Source organism: Falco naumanni, chromosome Z (genome assembly GCF_017639655.2).
Source record: "Falco naumanni isolate bFalNau1 chromosome Z, bFalNau1.pat, whole genome shotgun sequence".
Taxonomy (NCBI): Eukaryota; Metazoa; Chordata; class Aves; order Falconiformes; family Falconidae; genus Falco; species Falco naumanni.
The window spans coordinates 7,369,458-7,385,058 of NC_054080.1; the positions used below are offsets into that span (position 1 = coordinate 7,369,458).

The 15,601-nt window shown below is 36.1% G+C and overlaps 1 protein-coding gene across 3 annotated transcripts in view; it reads right to left on the reverse strand.

Annotated features, from left to right (window-relative positions):
* Window positions 1–15,601, reverse strand: part of KIAA0825 (KIAA0825 ortholog) — a 253,339-nt gene that overhangs the window by 147,800 nt on the left and 89,938 nt on the right. For all 3 annotated transcript variants that reach the window (XM_040580892.1, XM_040580893.1, XM_040580894.1), the window contains 3 exons: window positions 11,724–11,914; window positions 9,359–9,541; window positions 2,673–2,783 (listed from right to left, as the gene is read on the reverse strand). In XM_040580892.1, the coding sequence (XP_040436826.1) occupies window positions 2,673–2,783; window positions 9,359–9,541; window positions 11,724–11,914 (485 nt within the window). The remainder of the gene's footprint in view (window positions 1–2,672; window positions 2,784–9,358; window positions 9,542–11,723; window positions 11,915–15,601) is intronic.

Here is a 15,601-nt window from a genome sequence, read left to right on the forward strand (position 1 = left end):
TATGGAGAGGCATATGTTCTCCCATCCTCATAGCTCAGTACTAGTGAAAATAAGACTAGCCTCATAAAAAGTGACAAAAGGTGAAGTACATATAAATATCACACATATAAATGTTCAGTTTTGTACAGTGAAGGAAAAAAACCCCAGAACTCTGATTTGCAAATGGTATGATTATAAACCCAAATAAAGCAACAAATGAATCGTAATTACCACTAAAAGGAACTGTAATATAAATTATCAGCAATTATTTAATTTAATAACCAGCTATGTTATTTTGGTTGGTATCCCAGACAGAAAAAAAGAAAACTTCAAATGGTAAGTTCAAGACTTTATAAGGCAAATAAACACTAATGTAAGTTCTTGTTAACCACATTGACAAAGATGTTGAAGTCAAATAGATATAAGAAAACAGACAGTAGACATTTTTAGGCATGAAAAATAATGTAGTAAATCTGCTTAAATAGTAAAATTGTAAACAAAATAATTTCAGGAACTAACAAAATTTTGTCTTGAAATACCATGCTTAGGAAAAGCAAATACCTAACATGCATATTTATGCCAGGTTAGAGTCTTCTGTTAAAAATTAGGTGGGAGGTGTATAATGGCCTGTGCTTCCAAGTTTGTTACGGACAGTGAACACACATTTTTATTAGATGCAAGAAGTAAAACAATAAAACTATTCAGGAAGAATTAGGATGCTCTAAAAATAGACTTTTGCAATACCTTAACATAATGTGTCTTGCTAATACTGCAAATACAGTATTTCAAGAAAGAAAAGCTTCCATGACATAAATATACAGTGCAAAACCAATAAAAACACATGAACACCTCAGAATATGTCCCTCAAACTACTTCATTACATACAGGATCTTTAATTGTTTTTTCTGAACAGCTGAATGATGTGTTGTTAAAAGAAAACATAAAGTACTTTACTCACATAATTTACTCATTATCACCAGGACAGGATACATAGCTTTATATACCTGGAACATCCTCACACAGGTACACTAACCGTATCTTAGAGATATGCTTTCTTTTGGACTCCTCACTTTCCCATTTGGTGATCAAGAAGATGTATATTATCTCACCTTTCACAATGGCAAAATATGTAAATGCTGGATAGCTCTGGAATAGTTTTATGCTACTTATTCAAGACAAATCTGTCCTAAATAGCATCTGTAAAATCCTAATTCCACTTCGAAAAAGAGAATCGTGTCAGACTGAAATAGCACCAGAATTTCCTTTACGTATTTTTTACACAGCAGAGGGTACTCACTTGTGAAGCCATTTCCTACAACTCATAATTCGCAGCATAATTTAAATTTTGAGTACTGGCCTTGGATTAGGGCATCAAAAAGCTTATAGTCTTTTCTACAGTAAGTCCTTAATGAAGCATAAATGTTCCCAGAAATAGAGTAGATCCCTTTTTAATTGATCATGTAGTCATTCCCTCTCCTATAGCCCCCCTCCTCCTCTCCTTTCTCTCCACCCATGCATAACTTACAAAGCCACTGGCAAATTTCCCCCAGGCTCAACTGAGAGGTAAAAACACATGATCTTTCAAGCTTCAGAAAAACTGAAATTACTATTTCAAGCAGGGAAAAGGACACATTCTGAATTCAACAGTTACCCACTCTGTTTGGCACTTTGGTTAGCCAACCACACAACTTTGATTCAGTCACAGCATTATTGCCTCTGGTTTGGCAGTTATCAGAGGCACCAGGGAAGAGATAACAGTGCTACTGGACATGTAGTCAGGAGTGAAGGCTATGGAGAGAAATCAGCATGTTTTGTGTAGCATGGGGCAAAATCAGAGGGAAGATATTGTGAAGTACAAGGTACAACATACTGTGCGTACAAGATAAGGGGTAATAAATCCACAGTACATTGGTCATCAATAGGTCACCACTCCCATGACAATGTATTCCTCCAAAATATAAACATTCTTTCTCAGAAAACAAAATAGTGACTCACAAAAGCAGGTCTTCATGAAAATGGAGAGTGAAAATCTCCCAGGAAATAACTGTTGAAGAGGAGGAGGAGGTGAAGGGGTTAGGAGAGGATCTACACTGGTGTGGGAGTGCTTCAGGTTCAAAATTAGAAAGGGAATGACAGCACAGCTGGTAACATATATCTCATATGAAACTTGTCATTATATGCAGTGATACAGAAAAAGAAATTAAGCTTTTGCCTCTAATCATGCAATAATCTCCTAAAAAATCAACTACGATCAAGCAGGATATTTTTCAATGAGTTATTTATATATCAAACGGGTTTTTTTTGACTAGCAATCATAAACAGAGAGGCATACGTTCATTATCCTCTCTTTAATTACAAGTCTTTCAAAACAGCAACTGTGCTGAAACACATTATTGTCAAGAGCTATATACCCTTTAACTAAAGAAAGAAAACCTTACAGATTATTCAAATATCAAACAGAAAGAATAGATTAGCAAAAAGCTACCCAGTAGACTGCTTTCAGCATGACCTTTCTCTGAGAATCTTAAAGTTTAAAGAAATCCGCAATGAATTTAGAAAATGTTTCTGTTTTTTTAATCAGAATATTAATTAGATATTTATTCAGATACACTCTTCTCAAAATGTTGTAACAGTATTTGATTAATACTGACCATCTGCTGATACTTTTAAAACCATCGATTTCTGATACTCACTTCAGTAAGGAAGAACATGATGACTGTATGAAAAATAACCAGTGTAATGGATGGTAAAAGACTTCTGAAAAATCTTGAGGAAGATGTTCATCAGAATTGTTCAGGAATGTCCTGAAAAAAAACAAACACTTCTAAATTACATGGAAGACTGAAAATCTCTTTGGATCACTAGTACTAAATATATATATTTATGTATGTAACTAGAAGACAAAAAATACCTTTAAGATAAATAGTATTAATACATGTATGAGCGCAAGTAATTTCAAATTTATTTATCTTATGTACTGTTAAAACTTTCATTCTGTATCTTATTTGCTTTCACTCTTTGAACCTTGGTATCTAGCACTGATAGCACCGTTAAAGCAGTATGCTTCATATTTTTATTCCTATATAGTGCGTTTTCAAACTATATTTGAAAATGCATGGAATAAGCAATTTCCTTTGCTTTCAGTCATTCATTTCTATAGCTCTTTTCTTTCTGCATAATACACGCATCATATTATCAACACTTTTATCATAAGTAAAATATCTTTCAAAATTATAATGGTTCTCATTTGAATAACATACAAGGATGTATATACTTTGGATTAAACTGACAAAAATGTGAACCAGAAGCTTTGGACCTTCACTGGCTTGTGAGAAATAGAATACTGCCTGAAAAAAAATGCTGTCTTCAAGCATAAAGACTGGCAAAGAATTAGATAAACTAGTTTTATGTCACTTCTGCATTACTTCTCTTACCTAAATGATGGGAGAGGCAAAAATCAGGTATGTTCAATCCACTGGTACTAAAAATTAACTATTTTTGTTAACTAATGATATTATATGTTTATAAATACCTATAATTATACAAACAGGATTATAGAATTTAATATTTTACCTTAATTATTATATATTTATATAAAAAAATAAATGTATCAGTATCTGTACAATTCTGTAGCCACTACACAGCTGCAATAATGTGTGATAGGAACGGATGCTCCTTGGCCTCTTCCCTTTTTACTCTCACTTGCAGTGAATACAATTCCAGCTGAGAGGACACAGTCTGTTATAGCCATCCCCCACAAGCCATAATCAATTATCACTTCTTTTGCACCTTACTTTTCAGCTTACTTGGCTGTGAATTTTTCATCTTAATAACTTTCCTTCTCTGAAGCTTGTTTCTTTATGTATCACGGCTGGGATTTTCTAAGTTAGATAAAGACGATAACTACCTTTAAAGATGCCACTTCTACAGAACTCATTTATGGTGTATTTGCTTTACTTTCTGGAGTGATTCAATGTCATTCCCACTTTTGAGTCAATACTCTTTCTATTGCAGTAAGAGTAGAAGGACATTTAGAAATACCTCAGGAAAAGACTTAAGGACTTTTGCAGGACAAGAGAATCTTTGTACAAGATATGAAAAAAGCCACTGCCAAACATGGAAACAGTGAAAGTGGACCTAAACAGAAGTGGAGACATAATAGAAACCCATTCGAATATAGCCTTCAGGAGCCTCTAACCTAAAAAGTAAAATCTCCTCCTTCTTACAGGATGCTTTGTCACTATGGCATTAATAGCACGTGTGTTCTGCTATTTAATTATTTAACACTACTTTTTAACTCTTTTTCACAGCTGCATACAAGCAATTTACAAGTGTAGCTACGTGTCTGTGAGGCAACTGTCTGCCTGTAAGACCCCATATGAAAGAAGAGAGAGAATTACATTTTTTCAACAACAAAGGCAGGTGTATAGCTTCTGAGCTTCTTCAAAAGATAGGGTGATTTATTTGGAAATTAATTTTACTATTAAACCAAAATCATAGGAAGAATTTACTACAGACTTCAAAATTATCTTAGAGTAAGCAATATCTGAGCAGAAGGATTAGCACATAGTGAACTTGTGCTCTTTGTGAATTCATGTAAACTTGAAGATTAAAAATAAAGCTGAGATTGTAATATCGAAAAAGGAGAACTTAAGCTAGAAAAATATTTCAGCAGATGAGAGATAGTAAGATTTTTTTTTCTCTAATTTTCTCACAGTGTTTGAATGGCCGTCTTTAAAATAATTATTTTCTAACTTAAGTTCTCCTTTTTGGGTATTAATGTAATACAAAAAGGCAGCATCTTGTCTACTGATAGGGTATGAACTGTTTGAAGGACTTCAGGGCTAAAGCAGCTTGTTAAGTATGGTTTCTTAGCTGTCTCCTAAGGACAAGCACAGGGCAGACTTTTGGACTCTAAGGCTTATGACAAAACCTCTACAAGAATTTTTAAACTGAGATGGAGATAATCTGAGTGCTTATTGCTTAAATATTAGAGTAACTTCTAATACTGTGAAAAAAATAATAATCAAGTGTCAAAGGATAATACAATAAATCTGGTGCCAGAATTTCTCAGTGTCCACTGCTGGCTATGTAATTCTTGCCAGGGAACCCCAACTCTGTTCCAGAGAGTTTTTCAACTATTTTTCTGACAGAAGTGTAATAATAGCTAGTAGGAAATTTATTTTGACTACAAGTTATGTTAAAGCAGCTGCCTATAGTCTCAAAGCAGTGGATAGAATCTGTGAAAGTATTTAATACTCCAGCAAAAGTCCAAAGTTATAGTAGTTTTATTCTTCAGTAGAGTGTGACAAGGTGAGAATTCATCTTGTAAGCCTCAGTGCAGGTGTGAAAAAATGAGATGCCAACAAGATACATCCTAATGATATTTCCTTGTAGACTTTGAAGGATTTAGCTCTGAATACGGAATAAACATCACTACAAAGCAACTTCATGAATTACAACCCTTACATATGAAAATCAAGAGAAACACTTTCAGTTTTTAAAATTGAATGACAGATATTTTTACCCAATAGACAGCAATTTTACCAATATAATCTTTACATTCTTCTCTCAGCATTTAAGTCATTCACCTGATTTCTTGTTAGGAAAGTAAGATACAATAATTCATAGTATAAAACCACAAAAAGTTGCATCCACCTTACTCATTATGATCTTCCCTAGCAGAAAGTTTGTCATCTCCTACACAGGACAAAAGATTAAATGATATAGAGAAAAGCACAAGAATTGATCTGCTCCAACTTGAGCAACCTTCAACCTCGTGCAGAAGACAGTGTCTACTCTGAAGTCATAAATGGTCCTGTTGTACTGCACATTGGCAGCCTGCTTCTCCTGGCTTTCATTCTGTAAAAAAACATAAATGAAGAACAGCACTGGATTCTCCTACAAAATCCACAAGCAGCATTGAAACTGTTAGATCCACTGCACAAAATCCCAGTTACTGGAACTGCATAACTGACAACAGCCTTGCCAGTAAGACTATGATGACTGGAATTCTGAGAGATGAAAATCTTCTTTTTTCAGAGGTTTGGGTCAGCAGCAAGAAAATAGCAACATCTGGTAGTTTTGGGGAGTCTGCTGCTCAACAACAGCAAGGCAGACAGAACACACATTAAGGACATCTGCAGATAACACTGTAGCGGGGGAAGTGGGCACAGTAGGTAAAACAAACAGTAGAGTGCCAAGTCACGGATGACTGGGCCAACAGAAACTCACAAAGTTCACTGAGATAAAGTATAACTTTTTGCCCCATCCACAGAATTATATTAAGGTAGGCTGGGGACTGACTGACTGAGTACCGACCCTACCCAACCCCAAGCCTGGGGTTTATGGCCAGAAGGGCGTTGAATACAAGGCAAGAGGGTATTGCCACTAGAATCCATGAGTATGGCAAGCAAATTAAAGACACTGACTTGCTTCATCAACTTGGCAACAGCTAGTCCTTGCCTAGAATATTCTGTTGCAGTGTTTGGCATACAGCCCAAGAAGGATGTGAGGAAACTGGAAAAGACGAGACTGCATCACCTATGACAAGAAGTTGAGGGACCTAGGCTCCCTCACTCTGGTGAAGAGGTGGCTAGAGAGTGGAGTCATGTCATGGCAGCCTACAACTACCCAAAGGGTAATTACAAAGACAACAGTGACAAACCTTTCTCAGTGGGGGCTGGCATGATGCAGCAAGCCACAGCCAGCAGCTTTGAAAGTTCACACCAGGTATCAGGCAATACCTTGCACTAAGGCAGTACAGCTATGATGCAACTTCCCCACAGAGACTGTAAAAGCTTGGTTCCTGGAGGTTTATGTGGGTGAGTCATGTCTGACTACTCTTGGTGATTGACCTCCTTTGAGCAGAAGGTTGGGCTAGGTGACCTCAAGCAGTCCTTTCCAACCAGCATTTCTATAACACTGAAGCTACTTCAGGAAGGCCAGAGAAAGGTGGAGGAGAATGAAGCACAGAACAATGGGTGAGTAGTAAAACCTGATAACCCAAGATTCATAGGTGAACTTAGGACAGGGTCTAAGCAGCCTTGTCACACAGACAAGAAACTCTTGAGTGACAGCAGAATGCACAACATTTGATCACAGAATTAGGAAGGAGAAAGCATATGCCAAAATCACCCTATTTGAAGTATAAGAATATTATTAATTTTTCAGTACCCCTACTATTTTGTTGCATTTCAACAACATAATAAAGAGTTTTGAATAATTGTAATTCGCTGGAAGCAATAGTTAATATAGCATCTCTAGTAAGCTGGAAATGAGCCAGTCCTATTATTAGAGAACTCCTGGAAAACAATGTTCTGTCATCGCTGCTTTTATGATTACACAAAACCTTCCTGAGCCATCTAAGGATTAATTTAAACCTAGCCCCTGCAGGGAAATCTTCTAGTACCAGAAGAGAGCATGATAGATTTAAAAGAAAAATCTTTATTTCACTTCCAGTTAATTGTACCAAAGTTTTGAAAGATACAGAGCCAAGCTAACAGATGGAGATTTTGATTATACAGCTGTAATTGTAAAGAGAACTGATGAAGGATTAGTATTCCTTTGAAATCAGGCATAACTTCTGAATTTGTTATTGATAGATTCCTAACGTGATGAACTATGCACAATTCAGTAAATAACAGAGCTTGGAATTCAACATAAAATTCCATACATGAGAGTGTTTCCAATTGGACACAGTCGTTCAAGAAGCTAATTCAGTAAATCTGTTTTTCCTTTGTATTCTGGACACTGAGTTAGGTTACCTGACAAATTCTGGCTGTAATGAAACACACAATATGAAAGAACTACTTTGATAACAGAGTCTCACAGGTTTTGAAAACAGAAGTTCTGGATACACATTCATAAAGAATATCCCTTTTTATTTACACAAAACCAAGCATCACCTCTCTAACAATTTTTTTTTTTGGGGGGGGTCTGAATATTATTTTTGTAACTATATAACAAAGTACAACATGTTCATATTCTTCTTAAACAAAGATGCCAGATTTTCGTTATGATTTGCAGAATACTTTGTATTAAATTAAATGAGCTGCTACCTCCTGCACATGTCAAGTTTTTGATTTCTAGAAAAGCAAATTAGCATACTGAAATTTATATCCCTAAATATGAAACCTATATGACAAATTTGTTAATCTGTAGCACTTTACATAACACACAAAATATGCTGCCTCACTCTTTCCACTGGCACTTTGTTCTGAGACTCAGCCAGTTCTCAAATTAACACAAATTTTTTATGATTCCAGGTACAGATAAATCGGTAAACAGTATGGATTAATGGAGGAAACTAGAATAGCTAAAAGGAACAGACTACGCTATGTATTTATTTTAGTCCATCATTATACAGTCTTTCCTACAGAAAAGATGAAATGTCAAAATTGACAGCAGAAGCAGTTACAGCTTCCACAGTGTCCATTCCACAGCAGGACTACCTAATCTGTTCATAAGTCACCTCCTTAATTGCTATTTTTTCATAAGCCTGCATTATATAAGATCAAACATCCAGTACAATCCAATTTCACATGTTCCTCAGAGCCCACAAACACCAAAATGAGCCCACGTGACAAAAAATATTTAGTTAAAGAAGCTTAAATGCAGGAGGTCACCACCCTCCTAATTGTACCATTAGCATTACCCAGAATGCTCTTATTTAGAGTAATAAAATAAAAGCCAGTTTAATAGGATTTGGCTCTCTTAGGTGGTTTTTTTGTTTTTGTTTTTTTTTATTTCAATTTGAGATCTCACTTTGTGTTGTCTCTTACCCCAAACTCCAGCAAAACTTTTAGCATGAAAAAGCAATGAAAGTCTCGGGCCCAACTGCAGTGCAAGTAACATCCTTTTGTTTACAGCTGTGACTCGTGAAGACATAATTTTATAAAGACAGGCATTTTATACCCTTTCTGTTTTAAACTGTGTTTAATATGTGTTGAAGCACACTGGTCATGTAACCAGATGGTAATTTCAGACTGGTAAGAATGTGTTTCCAACAAAATGTGTCCTAACTGAACAGCGAATCACAAATTTGGGACAGTAATTATTAATGAAATTCTATTGCTTGTGTTACAGAAGACATCGAACCAGACATTCATTATGGTCTGCATTATCAGCAGACTAAAAGATGTGCAGCACAGGAGTTTGATCCAAAGCTATTAAAAGCCCAGCAGATATAACTGAGCTTCAGGTAAGACCAAGGAAGTTCACGACCAGATCAAGAAATGGCCAAAGGTAATGAAACTGTGTCAACTATGTCAACTATAGATTGCATTTGTATTTCAACGCAGTTAGTCACCTTTTAGATCTATCCATGTAAGCTCAATAACCAATTTTATCTCAAGTTGAATGTTTCTTTCATACTCACACATACAAATTCTTCAGTGGTGAAGTTAAAATAGCCAGCACAGAGAGCAGACTATTGCAGTGGTTATGTATTTTATAGATCTTGAGATCTCTGTCTTCACGTGGGTTCAGAAACTCCTCTACAGAGCTGCAGACTGACCAAAGCATATCTTCAGTGGACATCAAAATGGCTGCAATATCAATTCTGTAACGGGTGATGGAGGGCAAGTGAAAACATTACTTAGGACATTAGGATTGTGGTATATTGCAGTGAAACACAGCTTTCCTCTGACAATATAAAATACTTAAATCATAGCATGGACTTCAAATTTCATCCTCCACCAGTGGTGTAGGATTTCTAAATCCATTACGCTTTTAAAAATTCAGTGTTTCCACAGAGAAGTTGTTACTGAAACTAGTCAAAAGAAGACTTAAGAAATACGGAGATTTCCTCTTCCAAAGGACAATGCCACTAGGCAGGAACAACTTACATTCTAAACTACAACTAAATAAAAATAAATGTAGCTTGCTTTATGATAAAGTATAATTAGAATATACATATCTATTTTCAAACCCAGGTGGAGCAACATAGTAACGACAAGTGAACTAAATCTTCCATTTGCAAAACTTTTAACTGACAGGCAACATATTACGATACAGAACGTGCCTGAGCCAGTAATCTGTTGTCTGTTGATACTGGTTGGCAGAGCACCACGAGCCATTGGCCTAAACGATAGCAAGAACCTGAACTACGGTGACATAATCTCACAGGACTGTGCTGACACAGAACATGCAGGAAACAGATGGATAACACAAAATATATGGTGAGCATGAAGTTGGACTGAAAAAAAAACCTTAGTATTTAAAAGCCAATGGATGCATATGCTATTGTCTGCATTTATAAGGATCATCTTATTTGTGGAACATCTAGGCAAACACACATGAACAGACGTTTGTCTATATTACAGATCAGATCTCTAACATTCCAAGAACCGTTGGGGGAAAAGACACTCCCTACCGCAAAGTAGTACTATAAAAAAAAACCCAAAACATAAAACCTCTGTGATAAAAAATACTGATTGTTATTGATTAAAAATTGTTTTTTTCAGTGGTGCATGACTGGATTGTTCTATTCACTTAGTGACAAAGAATCGCTTTACTAAATAAAACAGCTTCTCTACAAAATGACAGTGTAAAAAGTTTTCTCTTGGTCAGTATTTTGAAGCAAATTATTACAGAATTGACTAATACTATGTTTAAGAAATACTGTATCAATAAATATTCATATATCAGGGCATTTTTTTCCCAAGAAACTTCCAGAAAAGTTTCCAGGACACCTCTCTGTACTGAAGTACAGAAGGGCCTAATCATGGTCAATTAGTTCAGGAATAGACCATACAAACAGGTATTTTTACACACAGAATAAAACTTTGGGGTTTTTCCCAATTATTCCAAGACTGTGAACTTCTGCAAATTACTTAAGCTTCCATGACACTGCTTCTTTTCATAATAAAACTTAGGTTGACAGCACATAACTCCTAGCTCACAGAGACCATATCTCTGCTGAGGGTCCGTCATCTCCTAAAAATGAAAAGCGGTTAAGTTTTTAACTTGCATGGCCACCACAGACTACATCAATTTCAAAATCTAAAAAGAGGAACATAATCATGTAAAGAAAGATACATAGCAAAGGGGCAGGATGAGAAATATACTGATTTCTTCAGTAAAACAAGACAATGGATAGAAAGAGAAAGGATGGTGGTAGGGTAAGCTTCCACCTCGAGGCACCTGCTTCAGTATTCCTTAATGAGACCCTCCACTCTGGCAAAACACAAGAATCCCAACAAGAACGTCCAGCTTTGTATTTCCTAAAATGACAGCAGAAGGAATGGTCTTTTCCTCCTCTCTCCTTCTGCACCACTGGCTTCATTCTGGCAAAACTTCTGATGCGACCTCACAGCTCTTTGATTTGAAAAGCCCTATGAAAAGAAAACTCACATTCCATTGGAACACATGGAGTTTTCCTCATGAATCAAGGGCTTGACTTCTAACCTTGATGCTGCCAAATCTGCCCACATTTTTTGTTGCACCACCACTTCTCAGGGCACTGTTCATGAGGCTTTCAAACTAATCAAGCAGTTTATGGAACAATTTCACCAAGAGTTCGAAAGAGGTCTTTGATTCTGCGTGGTTTAGTATATGACTACCAAATACATTAAATATACAAAATATATTGAATTAAAATGAACATCAAAATACATAAATTGTGCCTACCCCTTCTGCTCTGTTCATTAACATCTAAATCTGAATCAAAATAGTGCATAACAGAAAACCAAGATTTACTTATTTTATCCATTAAAAGTATGCATTAAATATATAATCATTACCTGATTTGTGGTGTTCTCTTGTAACTGGGGCAGGCCTGACAATATCTGGAGGACAGCATCGCCAAAGATTGCTCTAGTACATCTGTAAGAATCTCCTGGGCTGTCTTGGGAGGTAGAATAGTCCACAGATCATGATGAAGAGCACAGCAGAAGTAATGCCACATCTGGACAGAGAATGAGCATCTTTCCCCCTGGCAAAACCACCACACATTAAATAATAAAAACACACCTTCCAAAATGTCAATTTAATTCCTGTAAATCTAATTAATTAAATCTGAAAAGAAACAGCTGAAGTTTCAGGTACACGATGACCAAAAGATGGTCCTTGACAAGATATGAAACGTCTTTATTAGTCAGGAAACATGTGTTCCATTTCAGTTACAAAACTAGGGTTATGCCACAAAACCAAACCACAGCATTTGACCTCTTAAATCCTTAATTAACCTGTTCTCAAAACTCATAGTCTTACAAGTGTAGTTTGAAAACATATACGGTATTCTGTACTCACTATAAGAGTCAGATGAATTTAATATAACAGTTTCTGTGTCCTTGAAAGAAAATAATTATGTAACCACTTAAGCATGTTTTCCCTCAGATTCACCAATGCCACACATAACCATGATTATGAAACTTTGGTTGTATATCATCGATAGGCAACAGGAATAGAAAAAAATAACAACTGAACAATTAAACTGGTAATAAGAGATACTGAGATTTTTTTAGTTGGGTAGTTTTTTCATCTCATAATGGCAACTCACTGAAATTAAATATTTCCAGCGAAGGAATCTGGATTGGTATTAATATTTCATTGTCTATACAGAATCACCTCTATAAGACACAGAGATAAATCCAAAGGAGTCAAAATCACAGTGATTAATCTGTAGTATCTGAAAGTACACAGTTCAACTCACCTTTAAATATTTAAACTAATACCTATTCTGAAGATAGCCTTGTGATGAAGCTGTATCAGAACAAAGACTTGAATCTTCACTTCCCACATTCCAATGGAGTTGAGGAATACTTTAAGAATTTGCTGACATTTTATAATTATGAGAAATATAAAACCACCCCGTGATTTTTAACACACTCTAAGAGTTTGATAGCCATTCTCTAATAATTATAGAACAAAGTAATCTGGCTTCTGTTTAAACACACCACATTAGCAGATTATTGGAAATTGTCATTATTTAGTATTTCTCTGCCATAATATTTGAAGTGTATTTATACTAAAAAGTGGTTAAATTATGACAGAGAACAAAAGTACCAAAGTACCAAACTTGTGACCACTGCTCTAGGCATTAAATTTATGATTGGCATAGGAATCTCTGAAATCTCATGTAGGAAAAAAACCCAAACAAATCACTAAGTTGTCAAACTTTCCACATTTCACTAATGCAAAGGAGAAAAATGTAACACAGATAAGTTGTGAAAGAAAACTATATGCCTGATTTTCCTTGTACATACAACCATGGACGTCTTATAACTGTTTTAAGCATATTTCTTTCAACCGACAAACTGCAAACAATAACTCTGGTATTTTGAACAATCAAGTACTTGACAAGTGTTTCGACAGAGGTAAACTAGGATTATCTTATATTGACCAAAAATGGACCCAATAAAATTATGGACATATTAAAATAATATGCTATTTTTCTTATATGAAATAAAATTACAGTATTATTGCATGAAATATTGAAACATCATCATAAGCAAGTACAAGTTTACTTCATAACTCTAACTCATAACTTCATAACTTCGCATAACTCAAGTGCTAAAACAATTCTCTAAATCTGGTTTTGTTATATAATATTACCATGACTAGTCTTGAGGTACATTGCAGTAGAACTTAGCCAGAAATAAAAGTCTAACTCTACCTTACAAACATCTTACTAATATTTCTCTTTCTTTGCAAAAATATTTCAACTGTTACAGAAGCAACTTATCAGGTAAAAAATAAATTACTTTGAATGCCTACTGTGAGCTAATTTATTTTGGTTGTATCTTTAATTTAAAAAAAAAAAACCTTCATTTTTTTCAAAAACTTAATCAGAAATACAATTCTAAACTGACTTTGTAACGTAGGCTATTTATTTTTTTAAGTAACTGCACATTGGTGAGTTTTACTGTTTAACTATGTAACTACAAACACAAATGGCTTGATTTTCTCCACTTTGTTTAATTTAAAGCACTAAATTGAGTAATACACCTTTTCTAACATCATACCTCCAGTGCAGAAGCAACAGTTTTGCTGAAGATTTAGATGAGATCGACTCCCCTTTTCTGACCTGTTTTTCTATTTGTTGCCGTTTCTAGACAATTCTATGGGTAAACATCTGCTATTTTTGCAGGCTCCGTATAATACAAACAGATGTGAGCTTTTATTTAGCTTTTATATCAGGAAACAAGCAGCTGCGCTTTATTACATAAGCCACTCAATATTATCTTTGAACAGACAATTCTTTATTCTTTGACTATTAGAAAACAGAAGTTCCCAAAGCTAAGCAGATGTCTGCTACACTAAAAGCCCAGCTCGAAAATGTAATCTGGAGAGCTGGCCCCGTGGCACAGTGGGTGTTCAGTGCACTCTACCAGTGAGATCCTGAACCCAGGGAGTTTCACTCTCTGGCAGCTCAGACTCTGCTGAACAAGAACTGCACTTACAGCTCTGCTCAGACCCCACATTACCACAGATTTACTCCTTGCACCTCACAAAATCTCTGCTTAACTTTCCTGAAAGACATGCAAAACTTTCTGTGATCTCACAGTGATTATAATCTCTGTGTTTACCCTCTAATCGTAATCGGTCTTTTGGTTTTTCTTCTAATTGAGGTTACCACTGTTGGTTTAGGGGCACTTCAGAGGGCAGACAGGTGAGCAGGTACTGAAATTGGTTATGGAAATCCAAACATATTTTAAAACACATTATTCTTATTTTAACAGTGTAGAAAATTCTTTTACAGAATGTAACAACCATTTGCTAACAATCTTGTTCTCCTTAGATGTTACCACTGTACAAATAAATGAATATGGAAACTGCAGCTCTGTGTAATCAAACACAGACACTGTCCTCTGCCCCTTCCTCCTTTTCCCTTTGTCTTTCAGTGGTTTTGTCTTCCCTCTGGTTGACTTACACATCAAGTAAGTCAAGCAGTTTTATCAGTCAATATGTCACTAGTTGGGAATGGAACGGAAGGCTATCACATATTCTTTCTAATACCACATGAATGTCCTGTATTACTGGGGAAAAAGAAGACAGCAACTTCACGTGACCCCTGACGTCTAGGATTGCCATTTAGTTTGTAATTAAGTGTACAATACAAGAATGAGGAAAGAAGGGTTTCTTCCTCTTCCTTCTGCCCTGCTCATGCACACAAACCCAAAGGACAGGCAAGGTTTTGCTTGTTTTGTGGCAGTACATGGGATTGAATATATTTTCCCTTTATGAAACTGCATTTGGGAGTTACAGATGAGGACTGAACCTTGTACAGTTGCATATAATACTCAAATCTGGCCGGCGAAGGGGAAAGAGTAGCGAAGGTCCTGACCTAAACCAGGTTTGAGAGCGAGACTGCCCAGGAGACAAGCAGAAGCAGAACACCAAGTGCAGCTTCCCCCTAAAGAAGCAAGGTCATGATGCTTTTGACTATGAGCCTCTGACTTGCACAAGTGTGAGAGTGCTCCCACTGAGAGAGGGGGAGCTCATACCAGCGCCTGCTCTTGATGACTGGCAAGGTCTGCTGGCACCTGGCTCCAAGCTACTCTTGTTTTCTAAGCTCAGCAACTACTGCAAGACTCTAGAGGCAGAGCCCACAGCTGCTGAGCTGAGGTCTTGGAAGGAGCCACCTCTCACTGCTAGCAATTTCAGCAGATGTTGCCTC